General features: G+C 41.1%; 1 protein-coding gene across 1 annotated transcript in view; it reads right to left on the bottom strand.

The window, feature by feature from the left end:
• The window catches only part of CSDE1 (cold shock domain containing E1), a 47,513-nt gene extending 25,774 nt beyond the window's left edge, over positions 1-21,739 (bottom strand). The window contains exons 1-12 of the mRNA XM_065403812.1: positions 21,613-21,739; positions 15,657-16,048; positions 9,450-9,648; positions 8,494-8,603; positions 8,022-8,114; positions 7,281-7,378; positions 5,950-6,031; positions 4,804-4,932; positions 4,566-4,691; positions 3,215-3,427; positions 555-695; positions 318-476 (exon numbers count right to left, since the gene is read on the bottom strand). Coding sequence (XP_065259884.1) covers positions 318-476; positions 555-695; positions 3,215-3,427; positions 4,566-4,691; positions 4,804-4,932; positions 5,950-6,031; positions 7,281-7,378; positions 8,022-8,114; positions 8,494-8,603; positions 9,450-9,648 — 1,350 coding nt within the window. The 5' untranslated portion in view covers positions 15,657-16,048; positions 21,613-21,739. The remainder of the gene's footprint in view (positions 1-317; positions 477-554; positions 696-3,214; positions 3,428-4,565; positions 4,692-4,803; positions 4,933-5,949; positions 6,032-7,280; positions 7,379-8,021; positions 8,115-8,493; positions 8,604-9,449; positions 9,649-15,656; positions 16,049-21,612) is intronic.
• Positions 21,740-22,267: the final 528 nt, after the last annotated feature.

A 22,267-nucleotide genomic window follows, 5' to 3' on the forward strand; every position in this document is an offset into this window, starting at 1 on the left:
AATTCACGCATCTTGGCAAACCGCTACCAGAGGAGAAGTTTCCCACAAGGCTCTTAAGACAATTATCCCACACAAAACTGGAACTAATTTTTTCAGCTACTACATCCCTTCTGAGAGCCAGAAGTTGCACTTCTATTATTCTGCTTCAGCCAAATACCATACCAGTTGTTTGGCTGACTTTTACCATTAGCCATGCAGTACAGTCACTCATGAATAGGTAAATTTCCAGAAATTAAGTTAAATACATTTTGTAAGTGTATCCTCAGTTCGAAGCAGAACACTAAATAGCTAATGCACACCTAGAGAAACAGCATTACCTTTTCTTTGCTTTTATTTGGGCTAGTGGCTTTGGCAGGAGTGGCTTCTTTTTCTATAGTGCCCACAAAGCGGTGATCTGACTGGCTGTGGAATGAAACTGTGCCCTTAGGAAGCTTCTTAATCCTTATAGCATGATTTCTTTGGGCAGACAACATATCCTGGAAAACAAGACCCACAGTACTTTAAAATGAACACAATACTTGTATTAGTATTTTAAAAGTTGTAATTTTACTCACAGGAACCACAGTAAACTCTACTTCATCTGAAATGTGGAGCTGGTTTCCATCCAGAATTTCACTGAAGTGAAAGAACATGCGGGCATCCCGGTCAACACATTTAATGAAACCAAAGCCATCTCTCATTGCTGCAATCACACCCTGGGGACACACAAAGACAGGACACCTTGTCAGTTGCTGCAGCCAGTGAAAAGTAATTAGAGTTCTTAGATGTCTGTCTGAACAGAGCTGCACTTGTGGGATGTAGAATATCCTTAGTGCATGGCCAGAGCATTATAAGAATGATTGCTGGTACATGCACATGCTCCCTTGTAGATCATAGTACTCAACCCCAGGGACAAGAGGAGATGCAAAACAGGTTCAACCAGTTTCTTTTGCATCTCAAAGTCTTTGAAAAGGGAAATGAGTAAGTATGGATCTTTATATGCAATCACCTAGAAGAGTTACAGTATAAAGAAGCATCTTTCTCCTTTTCAGAATTGCTGATATAGATCCCATTGTGGGAAACTAGCAGTAACAACTCTTAGAGGGTGGTCCAAAGGACAAAAGTAATTCCAAATTTCCAAGACATCACCCCAAGTCTCAAAACCTGTCTCTAAGCTCTGCAAGTGATGGACAGAAGTCCTAAAACTCAAGTGAGGAAGGATCAGTAGTCCGTGTAAGAACTTAATAGGATGTACTATTAGAGGATTCATGCACAACCGTAGTTGTATATAGATACAGCTACCAAGTGACCCTAACAGAACTCAGGGAAAGTCTGGAACGTTTGACTGAAACTAAAGATTATATTTTCAGCTTTAAAGCATATGCTTCTCTTGTGAAAGATTTATGGCTGCCTAGAAAGATTTATTTATTTTCTCATTAGCAATCAGTATCTGACCTCATGACTAATGCCTGGATCCCAGCTGCCAGAAATATTTGATCTTGGTGAAGAACCTGCCTGCGACAGGACCTCCACATGAACTGGCAGAAGAACCAAAGGTTTGATGCTAGCAAAACTGAGAAACCGAAGTTGAAGTTTAGTACGTAGCTGGGAAGAAAAAAACATCCCATAAGAGACTAGATCCCCACTGCCTCTAACAAAGTAGGGACTCAAAATACATTGTTTTTACAAAGGAGACATTTGAAGACAAACATCAATCCCTTTGAGAGACTTCATATTCAACATTGCATTTTCAGCTCAGGCAGGCTCCCAAGGTATTTTCTTTGCTTGAGCTGGTCAAACAGTATTTGAACACAAGTAATTTAGGTCTTTCTGTATGTGAGTAATTCCTGATTTCTGCCTAATAGTTTGGACTAAGTTCAGACCTTGAATACTTTGTGAATTGTTCATTACAAGTATCCACTCTCTGCAATAAACAGCATGCAACTGGTCACGTGGTATCATTTCTACTCTGTTACTAGAAAAGAGACTAACAGGCCAATGGTGAGTAATCCAGATCTGGGGAGAATTTCAGGAAACATGAAACATTTGTGAAAACTTTCATGAGTGCCAGTTGTCATCCAGCTACTCAAACAGTATGTATGACCAACAAAGGAAGAGTGAGTTATTTAGCAGCAAATATTTTTTCTTTAATAAGTCAATTAGTTCCAGGTCTTTGAGTAAATAAAATGCTACTCAAACAGCTTGTTAACATGGATACCAAGAGCAAGCTCCTCCTTGTCCACTTCTATAATATATGGAAAATGCATGTCAGGACTTACAGCAGAAGAAAAGTTCTTTAAGGCAGATCACCTAGAGTTTAGTATATTTTATGGTGTCTGGTTGGATTCGAGATGCTGAATTATATGGTGGCCCAAGCAACTTCCCCAAATTATGTTGAAAACCACAGTTAATTCCTTTTCAACTGTCTATAGGGATGAAAGGCACCCCCCTCAGCACACATTCTTTGGTGTTGTCCACCACAGAGTCTGAGCTCCTGAAATCACTAGGGAGCATAAACTGTCCTGTGAAGAAGAAAATGAAGTCTTTTAACCAGTTTTCCATTACACCATACTGAAGGTGTCACATGTGCAGGAAGCCTTAGGAAGAACCTTATGTAGCAGTCAAGTAGATCCTGCAGCAGCTTTTACCTTAAGCTTCAGGAATCTATCCCTTGGCAAGTATGCTGTTAGAGACTTTGCATCCAAAACAGCTCTCTGAATTCCACTGTTAATTGGAGCAAACATGGAATTTGTTATGCTTAATTCTTAAACTAGAAGTAGAGAGCACGCACAGTTTGAAGAGCTAACAAGTTCTTATGTGGATTTAGAGAGGAACAATTGGGGCTAACATCAGTTTACAGAGTCTGAACCTCAGGGTGAGTGGATTGATTTAAAAGTCAGCAAGCAGGAAGCCTTAATTTAAAATACAGTAGAACCTCAGCATTATGAACTGACTAGTCAACCACACACACATCATTTGGAACCAGAAATACACAATCAGGAAGCAGTAGAGGAAAAAAAGCAAATACAGTATAGTACTGTGTTAAGCGTAAACTACTAATAAAGGGAAAGCATTTTTCTTCAGAGTAGTTTTCAGTGAAGATGTCAAGAGATGCATTAGAATATATCAACTTAAAGCAAAAAAACCTCAGAACAATCCTGATTAAGCCATCATACCCCCCCCCCCCCGAGTACATGCCTATGTACACAGATCCATTTTAAAAAAAGATACTTGCCATTTCTCTAGCTTCAGTAGTAAACTGGAAAGTATTGTGAAGAACTTCAATATTGGTGGCTCGTTCCAATTTGTCACGTCGATCTGTAGAAATGTTGAATCTAACATGGTCACCTTCCAGTAGTGTCACCTTGGATTTTGTATCTTTGTCTCCAAATGGAAGTTCCTTAGGAATCACAAAGTCAACTTTGATGCGTCCAGGCAATGGGTCATTCTAGTGACCATGTGGAAAGGAAAAGAAATTTTTCATGAACCAGCCATTCCTTCTAGACTGTAAACTGAGCCTTGTAAGAAATTAATTAGTTGTACTTCAACTGACTATGAACTGGTCTCTGAGTTTTCCCGGAAGTATTGGTAGGTTACTACTTAGGACTTCAACCTCCGATTTACATATGGGAACACTAAGACAGATGTTAAGTGACCCGCCCAGGGTTACAGCAATTCAGTGGCCTATGCTGCCTGCCGCCTACATAAAACTAATAAGACTTCAGCTGTTGCCCCAAAACAGAATTAATTAACGTTTTCAAGCACTTGTTGAATAAGAATGTCTACCTGCTTCTATATTCAGTCTTCTGACCTGCAGATGGGGTAGTATGTCTAATGTAGGAGTCCCTTTAGCCTCAAGACAATAATAGGAAACTGAGATACCTTCTATGATAGAGTACTTTCTTGAAGAAACAGGGATATAGCAACACAAACTGTTCTGAAAGGTGAGGTACCAAGCATACACCTATTAGGCTTTCCTCAAAAGACAAACATCAAATCAAACGATGTCTGCATTTAGGAGCTTGGATGTTGTCTGGGTTATCACCCACAACAATCCTCAAGGAGAAAAGACAAAAACAAAAAACCCAAACCCCCAAACTTTTCAACCCAGCAGCAGATGAAAAGATTTTTCTCCCCTTTTGTCTCTATCCTTTTAAAAGGCAGGATTCTCCCCCCACCACAGTCCCTTTCTTTAGCTCACATTTCTACAACAGTTCTTTACGTTCAGATGATAGTTTTTAACATTCACATAAATATGTGGAGTCACCTTAACACTTGTTCTTTAACTTTCCCCATTGGTAGCAGCCACTACAGATACATGTAGTGATTATATAGTAACATAACAGCCATAATAATGTAATAATTTTACTTTGAATAATGTTATGGGACTAAGATGCCAGAGTCTAAGCTGTGCTGTTGGAGATAAAGCCCTCATTCATACCACTCTACAGCAGTATTTTCATGTTTCAGCATTTGTGCTGAAGTGTAAGAGTAGCACTATACAATTTGGACTAGATGAACACCTTTCTTCTATTTCAGACATGCAAATGTTGGGAAGAAGACCTCTAGGAAATATTTAAATTTACCTGATTTTTGTTGGGTACTTTTGGGATTACTTTGGTTACAGTCCCATCAAAATGTTCAATGCTGATATCTTCAAAAATAACAGTTCCTTGAGGCAGTAGTCTTACATCTGTTGCGACTTCTTTACCCTATGAACAGAAAGTAAATCAAAACAAAGATGGAAGAGGTATAAGTTACTAGAAGACTCATCTTTTATATATAATTGAATCTTGTCTTCAATTTTACTGGATTTGATCTTACATTTCTGTCTTTGATTGTAAACTCCACATCATCACCAGGCTGTAAGGCTTCTAAGTCACCTTTAAATTCACTATAGTGAAAGAATATCTCCTTTACGACATCGCCCCTTTCAATAAATCCAAAGGCCTCCTAAGAGAACATACAATGTTTAGCAAATAGTCAACTGTCTAAAACACCAAGACAATAGTTTGTACTTTGAACTCTGATAAAAAGCAAAGTTCTCAGATAAAACCAAGCAACGAGAAAAAGCCAAATAAAATGTTACAGACTAAGTGTGCCCCCAGATGATCTACAGCAGGGGTTCTCAGGACAAATTTTTTGGTGGCCTCCGAGTGCAGCCTCCAACTCTTGCTGGTGGCCGCTCTCAGTTTTTCTTAAAATACTTAAATATGTGCATATACACATCCAAATCATTGTAATTTATTTATTGCAGTAAGTCTGTTGTGAAAAGTGATATTAACAAGCATACAAGTATTGCTTTTCACAGCAGACTTACTCAGCCCTGTCAAGCCTGGGGACAAATTAAGCCCTGGATGGGAGGGTCGGTGGAGGCAGCGGGGGTCGGGGCAATGGAGATGGGGGGCCTGGAGCCCGAAGCCCTGTGGCCAGAGCCTGCCTCCCCTCTGCCCTGCCACACCAGGGCTGAAGCCTAAAACCTGAACCCCATCACCCCTGGGAAGGTGGGGAACTCACCAGCTGCCTGGTCCTCCAGCATTGTGCCCCAGGTGTCTCCACAGGGGGAGCAGTGACCAACCACTGCTGGCGGCCCCAGCAACCAAGACAGTGCATCCAGGAGCAACAGGGCGGGGCTGCTACCTCCCTCCCTCCCCCCATAACAGCCCAGGAGGCTGTGACTACAAGCAAAGCCCCTGGTGGCCGCATTTGAGAAACGCTGATCAACAGCTACTGAACCATTCGTATAAAGATATTTTTGAAACTTAAGATACATATAATGGGAAAACACACATTACTACAGCCATCTTAAAGAAAAGGAATAGTCAAGAAGAGTAATTGTGTTAAACTGTTAATGGATCAAGTTCTGAAGTGTTTAAGTGCCCTCTGTGCCCAACCTTTACTATGTACAGCATATACATATATTGCTCCTTTCAAACAGCTTTTAAAAAATTAAGAGTAAATTCTGCTTACCTTCATGGCACAAACTACTCCTTGACAGCGGGCTTGTTTCTTTTTCAATAGCATAATGTTACGAGCACTTACAGCACCAGTACTAGGAAAAAGGGTAGATTACGATGACAAAGTAGACCTAAGCAGTGCCTCTAAACAATGAGACAAATTTAAGAATCATATCAGATTTAACGCAGCCTTCTTATTTGCTATTTGACTGAGCAAGGTAGAGAAAACTAGAACATGCTACTCTTACCAAATAAACCTAGAAATTTTAAGTAAAGGTCTATTAGCTAATCTTTTCTTGCTTTAAATATACACCCATTTGCAATTTAAGATCTTTGAACTAAAGCAAGAAATGCTAGACTTATGTTTGAGATTCGATAGATCTTTACAGTACTAAATATACAAGATACTTTATCATCAAGTTTAAAAGTAATTACATCAGACATATGGCGCCTTTGGCCAACACTATCAAACAGTTTCAGCAATTCTGGTAAACAAGTTTTGATTTCTAAATCTTGTGTGTAACCACTAACTTCTATGATAAATTGGTCTGAATTTAACCAGACCAAACTATATACATACAGAGCTAAAGATAAAAAAAAAATGAAATGCAAAACTACAAAATGGGGAATAACTGGCTAGACAGTAGTATTGCTGAGAAGAATCTGGAAATTATGGAGAGAGGGAAATCAAACAATCAATGTGATACAGTTGCAAAAATGGCCAATATTCTGGCATTTAACAACATGAGTGTCATAAGTAAGGCACGAGGTAATTATCCCACTCTGCTCAGCACTGGTGAGGCCTCATCTGGAGTACTGTGTCCAGTTCTGGGTGTCACATCAGGATACATGGGGACAAATTGGAAAGAGTCCAGAAGACAGCAACAAAAGTGATCAAAGGTTTAGAGACCTTTGAGGAAAAGTAAAAAACCAGGCATGTGTAGTTTTGAGAAAACAAGACTGAAGGAGGACCCGATAACAGTCTTCAGATATACGTTAAGGGCTGATTCAAAAAGGACTGATCAGTTCTCCATGTACACTGAAGGTCGGACAAGTAGTAATGGGTTTAATCTAGAGTGAGGAAAATTTAGGTGAGATATTATGAAAAACTTACTAACTATAAGAGTAATTAAGCTCCGTAATAGCATTCCAAGGGAGGTGTGGAATCCCCATCATTGGAGGTTTTTAAAAAACAGTTTGAACAAACGCCTGTCAGGGATGGTCTAGGTTTACTTGGTCTTGCCTCAGAGCACATGACTTCTCAATGTCCCTTCCAGCCCTGCATTTCTGAAACACCACATTGTTAATGCGGTGCGTAATCAGGAAATAGAAGTATCAACTTACTGTTTATTTGTATCAATTACAAAATTTATTTTATCTCCAGTTTCCAGCTGTACATTTCCATCAACATCCTCAGGGGTGTAAGTCAGGTAAAACACTTCCTGCAAATTAAGGTTCACTAGCATTACTCTATTTGCAAAATGCAGCCTTGCTTTAAACAAGATTAAATATCAATGTGGCATTAATTTAATAAATTATTTTCCATTTCAAGTTACATTATTTCAACATTTGTGAAAAGTTGGAAATTGTGAAAACGTTGCATGCGAGAACGTTTTGGTTCCTTGGTGCTCGTGGTTTTGCTGAGTCCATACCCAGCAACTTGAGGAGTTGAAAGGTTTGTACACAGTATTGCCATTACATTTAAGTTGATTTCCAAAGGGTAAAAGAGTTAAGTCCAAGAAAATAAAGATCCTATGAACAGTTAGTTGTTAATATTAACTGACATTAAATCATAATCATAACTAGTAAGAATCTGTAACTAGGTCTTTAGTTCTACATTAAATGCTTTAACAAAGGTATTATGGCAGAATAAGTTGTCAAAAACACATGGAAGTCAACAGAGGTTTCTATATTTGTGGTAATTAATTAGTGTTTGTAGTTCTTAGAAAAAAATTAAGACTGGGTGACAACTGCAGTTTAAACTGTCTACTTCAAAAACAGTGCCAATTTTTAATTTTTTTTTTTCTGTGTACAGATCACACTGGTTGGTCACTCAAAAGTTTAAGTAAAATACATGAGTTTTACCCCATTACGTTCGTAGCATACACTCCCTGTTGGACTCTGACCCGGGGCAGCTGGAGATTTACTCTCTAAATTGTGAGGAACAGCGCACACAACCTACCAGTCAAAAAAAAAAAAAAAAAAATATCCATTGCTAATCATTTCAGGAGCAGCACTGTGCAATACAAACTGAACTTTAATATCCTCTACTACACACTCAGGGATGCACTTTAAATGTAATCCACAAGAGGATGCCATGCTGCAAAGTTTTAAACTCACAGTACTTCTGTTGACTGTAAGAAGTGTTTGGGGTTAAATAAAAGCCCAAACTGAATCTTCATATTTTTGCCAAAGTCAGATAAAAAACACTTTCAATTTAATTGAAAAATTTATGCAACTAAGATTATGCGTGCAAAAATGGGATTTGTCCTTTTGTATTAGAGTAAAACGGATATAAATTATTTGCATATAGAAATTAGACATCACAGCAACTAACTTGTCCATTTATTCGCTCTTCAGGTAAAATTTCTGGTTTTATCTTCACCAATTTAACAGCAATGGGTTTTCCAGTTCGGCGGTCAGAAGATACTTCAAATTCAACATCATCTGCAAGAATCAAAACCATAATAGTGACACAGGACCCTCCAGCTCTATGTTTACATTAAAAAAAATAATAAGCAGAGAACAAAAGGACAAAACAAAAAAAAGGGGAGAGAAAGGAGAAACATGCATACAGTAATGACATTTATTAGCTCTACACTCTGCTGTCTGAACACCACAAGTGAATTCTCAACTCCCTTACTACTGCTGGAGGTCATTTTGCTTGTGGAAGTTTCTCCTGATAATACTCAGTTTATTCGCCCCTTTTGCTAGTGAGCTAAAGGTCTGTGTTTTAAAGTCTTGCCACTTCCAACCTAATTTTAATACCTTCAGTTGACTCAATACCAGACACCAGGTTCCATGATAGATGTGTCGTGAAATTCTGTTTTTAATCTTTACTGCCAGATCAAGCAGAATTGTGTGGGAATAATGTCTCCCTACTGAAATAAGGTCATCCATCCCTAGTGCAACTCCACTGAAATTAATGGAGTACATCTGGGAATAACATAGCCTATGGACTCACGAACAGGGGGAAGTAGGCAAAAGATGTATTGCTTTTTGTATATAGTTTCCCTATCCCTACCAATTAAATTTGTCCCAGCATGACTCCTTCTCAAAGGTAGCCATAAAACAGTATCACTGACAGAAGACAAAAGCCTTAAATTACCCAGAATTTTCTCTTTGGTTTTCCTTTCTACTGGGAGATTTCTGATTCAATTGTCAGTTTAGCCAGTCAGAAGTAACTGTATGTGTCTGTAGGGGTGGTTAGATGTATCAGAACTTTGTGTTACAAGGTACAAGACTGCAATTCTCAATTTAGAATGCAGAGAATCTTATTGGTTGACTCATTACCTCCTACTTTAAGCTCCTGCAGGTTGCCATTATACTGTGAACAGTGGAAGAACAGTCTAGCTTGCCGTTCTGAACACTGAATGAATCCATAAGAGGTCAGCAGTTTTTCAATAACCCCAGTTTCACGCAGTGCTGCCGAAGTACCATTGGGGTACCCGTTGTGTCCATTGTTGTGGAGAAGGTTTGGATCAAAGCTCATCTATTTAAAGAAATGAAAGGTAAGCTATAACTATTCCAAAACAAAGTTTCTCTTTCCCACCCCTGAAAATCGTATGCCAGTGCATGATAAGTATAATAAATATGAAGTGAAGAGCCTGTTGAATTTTATGAAAAAGCAACAACTGACCAACAGGCAAATAGAATTTTGGACAATTCTTCATGATAATATATCTCTAAAGTAGTTTAACTTAAGAATGTAATACTCAAATTTAGGAAACTAATAGATTTAACAAAAAACATGCTGTAATGACTACATAAAAATAAAGTTTGCTCATCAAGTCAGATTTCATTCTAATTTACCTAGACTTTTTTTTTTTAAATTAAATACTGTATTAAGAGCATCCTCAGTAAAAGAATTCTTTTATTCACTGCTTTACATTTGACAGTCTTAAACTAGAATTAGCATCCAGGTAAAATATAACCTGCTTTCACTGATGAAGTTGGTCATTAAGGAAATTAGGCAATATTAAGTTTCTTCCCACATGGAACCAATAAATATTTATAAGGCTTTTAAATAGCCAAATTTTATTTGCGTTTGCGCATACATTTGGTGACTGTCAAAGTTAAAGTTTTAGATAACCAGTGAAAAAGTTTAACCCCATTGTCATAGTAATTAAATGTTGGTTGGATCCTGGCAGAGCTTTTAAAAACTTCATTGAATAATAATGGAGTTAGAAGGAAAAAAGTTAGATTAATTCAACCATCCTTTAATGTTTCTCTATAAGACTCTTCTTTAGAGAGAGACACACACACACAATTTTGAAATGCATTAAAAGAACTATTTCTTTAGATTTATAAATATGCAACGTGGGAGCCCTCCATAAGAATCTCTTATTCTTAACACTTTGATACTTGGAAGTAGAAGTGTGCTATTTATGTTTTAAAAGACGACCAAATTAGTAGCTATTATAAAGAGGAGGTCCTAACATTACAAGAAACCATGAACATCGTGCAATTCACAGAGACCATTCAAGACAAAGTGCCATCAACATGCAGTTTGAGACACTACATTTAATGTTTTCAGTTGTTGCAGTTTCCAATGTATCTGTTTAAGAAACTGATTGCGGGTTTCCTTTTTGTTCTCAGATACCTATATATTCTGATCTGTCACAGCACCAGAGTAACATTCAAAACCAGTTAACATTAATAGGGTTAAAAGGCTTCAGAATAGCTCGTATAATGGCAATACTTTTTACTATAGAACAGAGAATTAGGCACTCTGTGTACTCAAATCTATGGTTAAAGCAGTGCATATTAGAGTTTGCTGGCCAGAGTGAAGTTATTGATCTCGAGGCAGGTAGCACAACGCTGGCTGTAAATTTCTTAAGCCACAAAACAGTAATGGATTTCCTGCTAAGTAGAATGGACAGTAAGCCTAGGGCAATCAAATGCCTGCAAGGGCCAGGTTCTGACTCTTTCTCAAAGAGAAACTACATCAATGCTTTGGATGGTGGCATAAGAGAAGAGTGACATGATTTCCAGTCTGGAAGTTATTGCTAACTGAGGGTACTGTGCTTGCTGCTTCTCAACAGGACTTCACTTGGAACATATTTGTTACATACTGGCTTTTTAAAAATGAAGGAGTGTCATGTAAGGGTGTCAACACAGACCACAAGTGCTGTTTTAGTTCTATGATCCATCCCAGCCCCTCATTTTATAGCTTAAGATTAAAGGCAGATGGGGTAGCTTATACCAGGAAATAGTCAAAGTCAATAATATACATCCCCACAGGATGTACTTGGACCAAGTGGCAGTTAAACACACACACACACACATACATACATAGCACCAAATAAAGTGGTGGGGGGGGGGGGGGGGGGAGGAGAGAAAAATGACATCTTCATGTGGTAAAAAAGTTTCTGAAACAGATACAGGAAAACAAAAAACAGCTAGGATTTCTAATTGGCTCAGAAGGAATTGGATTCTTTAACTTGTTAAAAGGTTTGATATTAGAAAAGTTGAAGAGGGAGAACATATGTGCAAAGTTGTTAGCCCCTAAGACTCCCCATGCTATTAAAACACAACAGATGTATAGACTGCTGCCCTGACTTACAGATCTCTGATACAGGGGGGTCCTCTTCTGCTTTTTAGACCCAGATGAGGTAGAAGATGAAGAGAAAGGTAAAAGAAGAGAAGGAAGGGGAGCTGCAGGAGGGGGGAGAGGATCTGATGACACAGTATAATGGTTCTCCATCTCATACAGCTGTGATAACATAGTACAATATTATAACTAGTCAATATTTAGCACAACTTTAAACACACGCAAGTCACTGTTAGTCAAGTCCATATCCTATAAGAGGTTAAACTAATTAGAACTTCACACAAATATTAAACCCACATTTCAGTTGTTTGCACAGGTTTACTGAATTGTTTTCAAGAAAAGCATACATGGCTAAGTTTCTAGTCCTGCATTTCCATTTTCTTTCCACTCACAGGCTTGCTCAAACTAGCAGGAGCATAGCCAGATCCTACTCAAAAGCCAGAGGCCAAAAGGGGATAAACACTGGAAGGAGAAGTGTATAGAAGTACCTCTATAGCAGAGGTAGTTATACATGGACTAATTTAAAATCCTCTAAACTGCAATTATAATAGCAGTTGCTAAAAATCAACTGAATTCAGAGCCCCTTCCATCTTCAAACTTCTTCCATTGTACAGTATGCTCCCCCTGAAATAGGTAGTGTTCTATTGTCCCATAATAGGATAGGATAGGTAGTGTTCTATTGTCCCATTTTAAAGGGAGAGCAGCACAGGTTAGTTTAAGGGAAGCAGTAGTTACCACTTCAGTGAGATTGAACCTGACACTACCAACAGTTGTCAGGGGACCTGATATGGCTCCCATTGAAACCTGTGGGAAGATTCCCATTGATTTAAATGGGTACATGATCAGGGGTTTGCTTTGTATCTATGCCAGTGAAGAGCTCCCCCAAATTAAATTCTGTAGAAATCCTATGTCTAGCAATACAATACTCATAAATTGGAACATCTGAAAGTTGAAAGACTAGTTAAGTCTGAGAGAACCTACAATTTTAGGAAGGCTTGAGTGTTTCACCTTTCCCATTTTTAACAACTTTCCATGTCTTTCATTACAAGAGCTTCTCTGTGAGAGAGAGGGCAGAACATAGACAAAGAAATCCTGAGAGGTGCTGAGCACCTGAAAACTTCTATCTATTCTTACTGGGAACTGCAAGTGGTACACTTCCCACAGGATTTGGTCCTTCATGTAACGTCAAGAGCAAGCTGAACCCTTCTATTGCCCAGGATTTTAACTATTCTTTGTTTGGTATAGTACAGTGGCCAGCAACTTTGCTACAAGCCTTAGTTTAGGCAGTTGATTTCTCTTCAGCCATATTTAGCATTTTATTAAAAAGCCTTGAAGCATGTCATAGAAAGATCTGTTCTTCCATGGAGCTAGGGTACAAGTGAAAATACTGAAAACTAATCATTTATGGTAAATATTAGATAAAAAATGCAAATATTGAGTTTTATAAACAGTTGCTGTACAGTCAAGTTAACTATCCCAGGTTTTGTTGCCACCACATTAAAACTTGTAGCTGAATAAAAACAAGATTGGATAAGTAAAGTTATATGTGGGGCAGGACACTTTCCTTCTCCTGTGAAAACAGTAACTCCACCAAGCCGCTTCAAAACCATTTTTACTATTTTCTTGGGACATCCCAAGTGACAGGAAAGATTTCATATGCAGTTACATCAGAATAGGAGAGATTTTTCTGCTACACTGGAATTTTTAGAGCTTTCTGATAAGTCATAATGCTGTATGGATTCATTCTTTTAAGTAACACCCAAGAGTGAAAAGCTTTTAAGAAACCTGACCACTTTACCTGAGTCTTGTTCAGACTGATGCAATTTCTCAACTCAGTAATAACCAAGGTTCGTAACTTCTATGACTGAATAAAATGTTTCAAACAAATCAAGCATCAAGAAATACATCAACTAAAGCTTAAACACAAGACAGTTACATTCTCAGTTTAAATATTAGCAAGTAGTACAAGCTTTAGAGAACACCTAAAGAATTTCTAGTAGCTATGCCAAAATGTACCAATACATGATATAATGGAGATAATATCAAATGCACTTACCACTACAACACTAGCTCCAAAGGCAAAATTCTAAAACTACAAGAAGCTTCAAAACCATAATCTTGGTATATTCAGACAGATGCTCAAAATATCTTTATTCCTTAAATGTTACAATGATCAGAATGCCCTCCACAGTTCTACACTGTAGCAAAGCCCTCTGCCATAAGCCTAAACCAGACCAGAATTTCAGGCTTTGGGATGCACCACTTTGAAGGTGGGTAACCTCTAGGGCACCTCCCTTTGTGAGGCAGACAGCATCAAGGGAAGGCAACACCTTTAAGTACTCCCTACTGATTGGCTTTAACAGCCATCAACACCAACATTTATTTTAAAAAGAGGAGCTGGTGTCCTGCAAATGGTCAATAGTGAGGAAATGGTTGGGGGAAGGGAATGAAATGGTTTTCAAACTGAAAACAGCTCAGCAACAGTATGGGTGAAGCAACTAACCTACTTTGAAAGAGCTATAGTGAGGATGGCAGACACCTCACATTGATAAAAGGGTCCCAAGTTTTATGAAATCCATTTGAAAAATGGCCTTTGCGTGCTTCTGAAGAATTGCTAGTAAATGCCATTGGAACTAGAGGTATTCATCAAGTGTTACAAATATGCAAAAAAATTATAAACTACATTCAAAAAACCCTCAACTAACAAGCTAAAAACACTTTGCTGCAACTCCTCTTAGGCTAGGTCTACACTACCCGCCTGAATCGGCGGGTAGAAATTGATCTCTCGGGGATCAAATTATCGCGTCTCGTCGGGACGCGACAATCGATCCCCGAATCGACGCTCTTACTCCACCAGCGGAGGTGGGAGTAAGCGCTGTTGACGGGAAGCTGCGGAGGTCGATTTTGCCTCCGTCCTTACAGCGGGGTAAGTCGGCTGCAATACGTCGAATTCAGCTACGCTATTCGCATAGCTGAATTTGCGTATCTTAAATCGACCCCCCCGTAGTGAAGCCCTTACTCAAGGAAGTTTTTGCATTATACCATTTGAGCTAGTTTGGGTTTAATGTTAAGACTATTTCTAGAACAGTGAAAAAAAATTACTGATTGGCCATAAGATGATAAATTCAGTCCAATAGGAGATGCATTGCCCAGGTTGGCACTAAGGTATGCAGTAGGGGGAGAAAACGGCAAGGAAAATTCAACAAGTTCTTTCCAAGTGCTTGACATATTTCTACGCCTATTTCAACTTAATTTTATAATGCTGAATAAAACAAAATCAAATAAGAACCTTGTCGATTTACATGTGCCACTTATCCAGAGTCCCATCACAAAAGGTGCTCTTGAGGCAGCTTCTAAAGAAGAGGCCAGATCAAAAAAAAAAAAAGTTGGAATTGCTGTACTAGTCTACAGAAGCTTGGATCGTTTTTTGCAATGCAGAAGCCAGATGCTTTTTGCTAGACTGGACCCATGGGTACTCTCCAACTCAGGAGTCCACTACCAAAAGAAGTCATCTTGTACATCTAACCTGCCAGTTTACAGAAGTGGGGACTATCAACTGCAGCAATATCAGTATTTGAGGATCAATAGGAATTTTATTAAAAAAGATACCGATCTAAAGCATTAGAGTAAACTGATATTTCAAGAGAAACCTGGAGAAAATTGTAGAAGCGTTGAGAAATGATTGCATGCATTTACAAGATTGCTTTCCATTACTGGCCAAGTGACCACAAGCTACAAGTGACAATTCTTAAAGAGATTCCATAAATAGTTTTAAATGGAAGCAATCGGGTTCTATTAATTCTACCCTCATACATTTGAGACCAATAAACACTAGTCTAGGCAATAGTGAACATTTGTTAACAAGTTTTGTGTTATATTCCAAATAATTGAAGGATTTAGTTCAGAACCATTTATAACTGTTTAATAGAGATAGTACATGCACCAACCTCGCAGTGATATTCAAATATTGCACTTTCAGTAGTATTCGCTGATTCTTCTGTTTCAGCACACGTTTCAAAGTATGAAGACTGCTATTATTAAAAAAAAGACAGCGAGAGGAAAATGATCTATGAAACTAATAAAGAATATAACTGCTGCTGCACTGGGGAGTTTCAGTGCAGCACTGGAGAAAACAAAGACTACTAGCAGCGTTGGGACGTGCTCTTTTGAAGCTGTTGAGTAGGCACAAACTTCTTGTTTCAGATCAAGTGTTGTGTCTTCAGTATAGGTTTACTCTTCTTTGGTCTTGTTTTGTTGTTACAATGTGGCGTTTTCCTTTCCTGATCTGAACTTGAAGCAGCAGTTTCAGGTGGTAAATTCTGTTCTGTTACACTTCATACTGGAAAAGAAAAAAACAAAACAATACACACTAAGTATAATTGGGATAAACATATTATAAACCATAAATTCCTACCACCAAGTACTTTGCCACTACCTTAATGCTGCAGGTTTGTCCCATGTTGGACAAGATTATCTGCTTTTTTAGTTTTCCCATTTTTGGTCTTAGATTCCCAAGAGGATCCACCTCCAAACAGGGACAGAACAGAAACATTTCCAACTCATGACAGCCTCTGCAGATGCAGTAATGCTTTTCAAGAAAGCTTCAAATTTTATTACATATAAAAACACTGCAACAGTAACCTTGCTTTGATCAATACTAAGTGAATGAAAGGGGTAGTTTATGTAAATTTGAACCTTTTCTCCTAAACTGTTTATATGATCCATTTGACAGCACTTTATGTCTAGTCAGTTTTACCGTTTAATCAACAAGCCTCCCCTGCTGTTGGTATGGGTCTTTGATACAACCAGAAACTTTAAAAAAAACCATATGGTCAGGGAGATATACGTGCAGGTCTAGTACCTAGAACTACTTTGACTTTGTATAAAACTGAATTGCTTTGCAACAGAGGGTGTCCCTTGAATCTGTCATTGCTGTAAGTGAACAGCCTGCATATTCTGACACAACATAGACAAGTTGTACCATCATTTGTCATTTTATGACATTTCAAAACCTCATTATGCAACACCTAGAGCCAATGAACAGCATAATTGTACTATTAGACTATTCCACTCTGTAGTAATGACTGGGCATTACAATCCTTTCCGAACATGTACTGTTTCAATTTCCACAAGCAGAGGGCTTGAAACAGAAACTGACATCTAATACACTGGACTACTAGGTGAAAGATAAACCATTGAGGGCATAAGTGTACTGGCTTGTGTGCAGGATATAAGTGTGTTCCCTGGGTAGGAAAACAGTCAAGTTACATATCACGCAACTGGTTGAAACACTACTCATTCAGTAGTTATCAATGGCTGACTGTCAAACTGGGAGGGCATATGTAGTGGCATCCCACAGGGGTCAGTCCTGGGTCTAGTATTTAATATTTTCATTAACAACCTGGATAAGGGAATGGAGAGCATGCTTATAAAATTTCCAGACAACACCAAGCTGGGAGGAGTTGCAAGCATTGTGGAAGACAGGATTAGAATTCCAAAGGACCTTGACAAATTGGAGAATAGGACTGAATTCAACAAGATGAAATTCAATAAAGGCAGTGAAGTAATTTGCACTTAGGAAGCAAAAACCAATGGTACGACAAAATGAGGAATAACTGGGTTGGTGGTAGTACTGCTAGAAAGTATTGGGAGGGGGTTAAAGTGGATCACAAATTAAATGTGAGTCAACAACTGATGCAGCTGCAAAAAAGGCTAATATTCTGGGGCATATTAACACAAGAGTTGTAAGTAAGACAAGAAAATTATCCCACTCTGCTCAGCACTGGTGAGGCCTCAGGTGGAGTACTATGTCCAGTTCTGGGTATCACACATTAGGAAAGGTGTAGAAAAATTAGAAAGAGCCCAGCAGACAGCAACAAAAATGATCAAAGATTTAGAAAACCTGACCTATGAGGAAAGGTAAAAAAATCAGGCTTGAGAAAAGGGGACTGAGAGGGTACCTGATAACAGTCTGCAAATATGTTAAGGGCTGTTAGAAAGAGGAGTGTCATCAATTGTTCTCTATGTCCACTGAAGGCAGGACAAGAAATAAAGGGTTTGATCTGCAGCAAGGGAGATTTAGGTTAGATATTAGGAGGTTCTGGAATCCCCATCAGAGGTTTTTAAGAACAGGTTGGACAAACATCTGTCAGGAAATGTCTAGGTTTACTTGGTCATGCCTCAGTACAGGGGGCTAGACAGGATGACTTTGAGGTGCATTCCAGCACTATATTTCTATGATATTCCCCACATCATCCGGAGGCTGAGGACAGCAACTCAGCCTGAGTGCCCTCTTTGAAGCATCATTCCCCCTTTCTCCCAGCAGGACTTGAGAAACCATCATCCACTGTGAAGCATAATACTGACTGAGTCCACACTGATTTCAGATTATGGAGGAGGAATCTTAAAATACCATACCAAGAGGGAAATTTTGATCATCAGAAACTTGTAAGACAACCCATAACTCTTAACAGAACTATGCTACTATGGAGATACAAGAGGGTTTCAGGTACTGCAGAAGCACAAGGCCTCCATGCAAATAGCTCTGATTCAGTGGATCCCTGAAATAATGGATAAATCCACAGAGCCAGATCCACAAGGATAGACTCACTGTTTTGTGGCTAGAGGGCCCCCCCCCACCCCCAAGGTGCTAAAGCGCACACACACACACCTTAGCACTCAAAATGAAGGTTTTTTTCAGATATACACAGTCCTAGTTTATCTCAGTAATTTTCCACATAATTAAAACACACCAGCAGTACAAGTTTGCATCTCTCTGCATGATCCAGCCTGGAAAAAAAGACTTGATTTTTGATGTTTCTTGAAAGTTTAAGCTTATGGCCATATCATTAATGCTCCGTCAGGAACAGGGAATTTGAATTAACATTTTGGTGAAACATGGGTGGGTCTCTCTCAGCTCTGCATTTCATCCAGCTCGTCATAAAAAGCTGAGAATGTGCACCAAATTTTGAAGTTATTTACAAATGTTTCCAAGTATTAGGTTTTTAAGATTTCTCCCCTCACTACACCCACACAACATCTGCAACAAATCAAGCTATTTGAGAGATGCAGAAGAGAGTAAATTGAGAAGCTTTACCAAAATCAAGTGACAGTATCCACTTGCCCATAATGTACAGAGACTGTGTTGTCTTAAGGAGGGCCAATTGGTACTATATAACATCATCAGTGCAAATGGGGCTTCATGTCTCAGTATGAAGATTTTATACTGACTTGCTACAGAAGAAAACGGGGAAACTTAAGGGACACAATAAGAATGGAGAGAACCTATTGAGATTTGGGGGGGTGGGGGGGGGGGAAGAAGATGCCTTGCAAACAAGCCAGGATCCCCTTATTAAAATATTTTGAATCCAAACTGCCTAGCACACTATTGGTACTGTTAAATTAATGCTACATTAAACACTTTTTAGCCCTGCAGGAACATGACTTAGTTCTTTCATGAAGCGATTCAAAACATTTCTTATCCTAATTACATGTCTGCCTAGGGCTAATTTAATTAAATACAGAAAAAGTTTTAGCACATACTTTCATTTCATAATTTTGGTTTGATGTAGAGATGAGTTTACCATTCTTACAGTATTGAAAAAGGTTTAGTCAAGTTCTGTCTGACTCACCAAAATCTGAATGTGTGTCTGCCTCAAATTCTTTACTTTTCAACTCAGCTGCTATAAATACTCCTCCCAGCCATAAACAGGGAGAGCAGCTGCCCAGCCCTCAAGTCACACTGGTCTCTGCATTTGTATATTTACAGCAGAGAGGATTAACTCAGAGACAAAGCTAAAGCTATGCATGTTTTGCAGTTTAAGGTCTTTCAAGTTTTAATTAATTTAAATAAGAGGGTTATTAAGTGCTCTGCACATGCATGTTTTCAGTTCATCAGAATCAAAAAAATTGCCAGGCTGCAGCCACAGCCATTTTCTGTTACATCCCAGTTTTGAAACAATGGGTATTCTCATGTAGTTTCACACAAGGCAACAGATGGGGTTAAAACACCGTTTGTTTAACTCAAATGTGTTTATTTAGAATATACCTTAAGAGAACAATGCTGCCATGTTTAATGGAAATTGGATGTTACATTTTTAGCTAGCAAGCCACAGCTCTGAAGACATAATACTAATAATTATTTTACAGTAAGGTTTCTTTTGGAGATCCTTCAAATATTTCATTGTTTAAGCACCTATCAGCTAAAGGTAACAGTAAGAACTCCAGAAAGCTCCATATGATATCCACAAACCTGGGCCAATGAAGTAGCAATTGTTAGATGCCATTACTCTAAAGCTGAGATTGTTTAAAAGCATTTGAGAGAGAAGGGGGGGAGAGAGAATCAAGACAGAGGTTGAAGTGACAAATTTGTTAGTGGGCCATGCAAGTTAACAGATGTATTTAAAAACAATTCAAACTGAAACAAGGGTAAATATTAAAAAGCAAAGTTAGTTTTATCCTTTAAACTGGTTTAGAGCTAGCCGGTGTATCTTGTGGAATGACGTTATTACACCAGACAAAGAACAGAATCTGATGCATCATTCTCATTAGCAGGGAACCCACCAGGGCCTGCAGCAAACCAAGTGGCCTATGCAGACATTTACAGTGTACTGGATATTAGGAGAAACTATTTCACTAGGAGGGTGGTGAAGCACTGGAATGGATTACCTAGGGAGGTGGTGGAACCTCCTTCCTTAGAGGTTTTTAAGGCCCGGCTTGACAAAGCCCTGGCGGGGATGATTTAGTTGGGGATTGGTCCTGCTTTGAGCAGGGGATGGGACTAGATGACCTCCTGAGGTCTCTTCCAACCCTGATATTCTATGATTCTATGGTATCCAGGCGCATGTTAGGTTGGAGGGAGCAGCAGCCTCCCCATCCAGGCCGCCAAACTGGCTACAACACATGTTACTTTGCAGCAAGATGGTGGCGGCTGTGAAAGACTGAGGAGAAAAAAAAAACCCAGGGACGCCCTGGCTTGGGGTGGTGCCGAACTCCTCAGTCCCGGACGTGAGGAGCAGAGAAGTAGCGCAGTCCTGCCGGGGGCTTAGCGGAAGGGGGTGAGGAACTGGAGACCCAGAGCGTGACAAAGCATCGGCCCAGGCGGGCGCCCCTCCCCGCAGACCCGCTCAGGCAGGCCGTAGCCCCATGGGTCCGCCGGCCATGACGGCTCCCCGACGAGCCAGCAGGGGCCGGGCCTGCGACCCTCGCCGCATACAAAAAAGGGGGGGGGGTGAGGGAGAAAGGAAAATGGCGGCTGCTCCCCCACACACAAAGGAAGAGAGGCCTGCGCTCCCTCCCGGGCGGGGCTGACTGCGCGCTGCATGCCGGGACCTGTAGTTCTCCCCGGCTCCAGACACGCAGCGGCCCACACTCCATTCCCAAGAGCCCTCGGCGGGCCCCTCATACAGCACCTTGGAACCTATCGTCCTCCCCGCGCCCAGGCCCCACTAATCCAGCACCGCCCAGGCCTCCATCCCCCAGCAGCCCTGGCAGGCTGCCCTGCTCAGTGGCTGTCGGGAATTGTAGTACTGAACCTGCCCAGGCCCCCGGCCCCACGCAGCTCGAACTACACCCCCAGCAGTCCTCGCGGCAGGCCGCCGCCCACTGCACGCTGGGACTTGTAGTGTTCTCGCTGCTCAGGCCCCATCATCGGCCCACAATCCCGGGACCCCAGCAGCTCCCGCGCCGGCCGCGGCCTACCGCGCCGGGCCCCATCGGCCTATCCGCGCCTCACCCCAGGAAGGGCGGGGAAGGGGCTCTGCCCGCTCGGGACCGTTGGGCGGAGAGGGCGATGGAGACGTGGGCTCTCAGGCCGCCCCAGCCCCTCCCGCCGCCCCTCAGAGCTCACAGGGCCCGACTAGGCGGGTGCGGGCGCTCCAGGGCCGCTCCTCAGGCCGCACTTACCCCAACAGCTCAGCGCCCCCGCTCCAGCGCCGCCATGAGCAGCACGGCACAGCACGTAGGAATAAATCCCGGCCTCTCGCGAGAGACCCGTGGGGAGGGGCCGGCAACGGAGGAAGAGACGCGCGTGCGCGCGGGGAACCCGACTCACAGAATGAGGGGAATGCGCAAGCGCATAAAGCCCCCCCCCCCGCTGGGGACAGTGCGCATGCGCGCATTCCTCCCCCCCCCCCCCGGGGCAGGGGGCGATGTGGGCTTGTGCGGGAAGCGAATCCAACGGGCGAGGTGTTAGGGCCCTAAGCTCGTGACAGCAACTGGTGGTCGCGCGTGCGCAGCCCCGTGTGCCCAGGCCGCTGCTAGGGGGCGCCCCGCGGGGGGGCGCGAGGGACCCCAGGGCCAGCCTGCATGGCGAGAAGCGGCAGCGCCCCCTCGTGGCGGCGCGGGACTCGGGCACGGCAAAACAACCCGGGTTTCCACGTGCGGGGCGTGTCTCGGCGGAGTGCCAGCCACGCTGCCGGCATGGGCACGCCGGTCCTGCTGCGTCGGGACCGCAAGACCGCCCGTCCGCATCCCGCACCAAGCGCCTGCTCCGCTCGGCCCCTTCAGCAACAATCCCCCAGCCCCACAACAGCCCCCTGGCTCTCTGCACGCATGGGCA

This window comes from Emys orbicularis, chromosome 4 (genome assembly GCF_028017835.1).
Source record: "Emys orbicularis isolate rEmyOrb1 chromosome 4, rEmyOrb1.hap1, whole genome shotgun sequence".
NCBI classification, from domain to species: Eukaryota; Metazoa; Chordata; order Testudines; family Emydidae; genus Emys; species Emys orbicularis.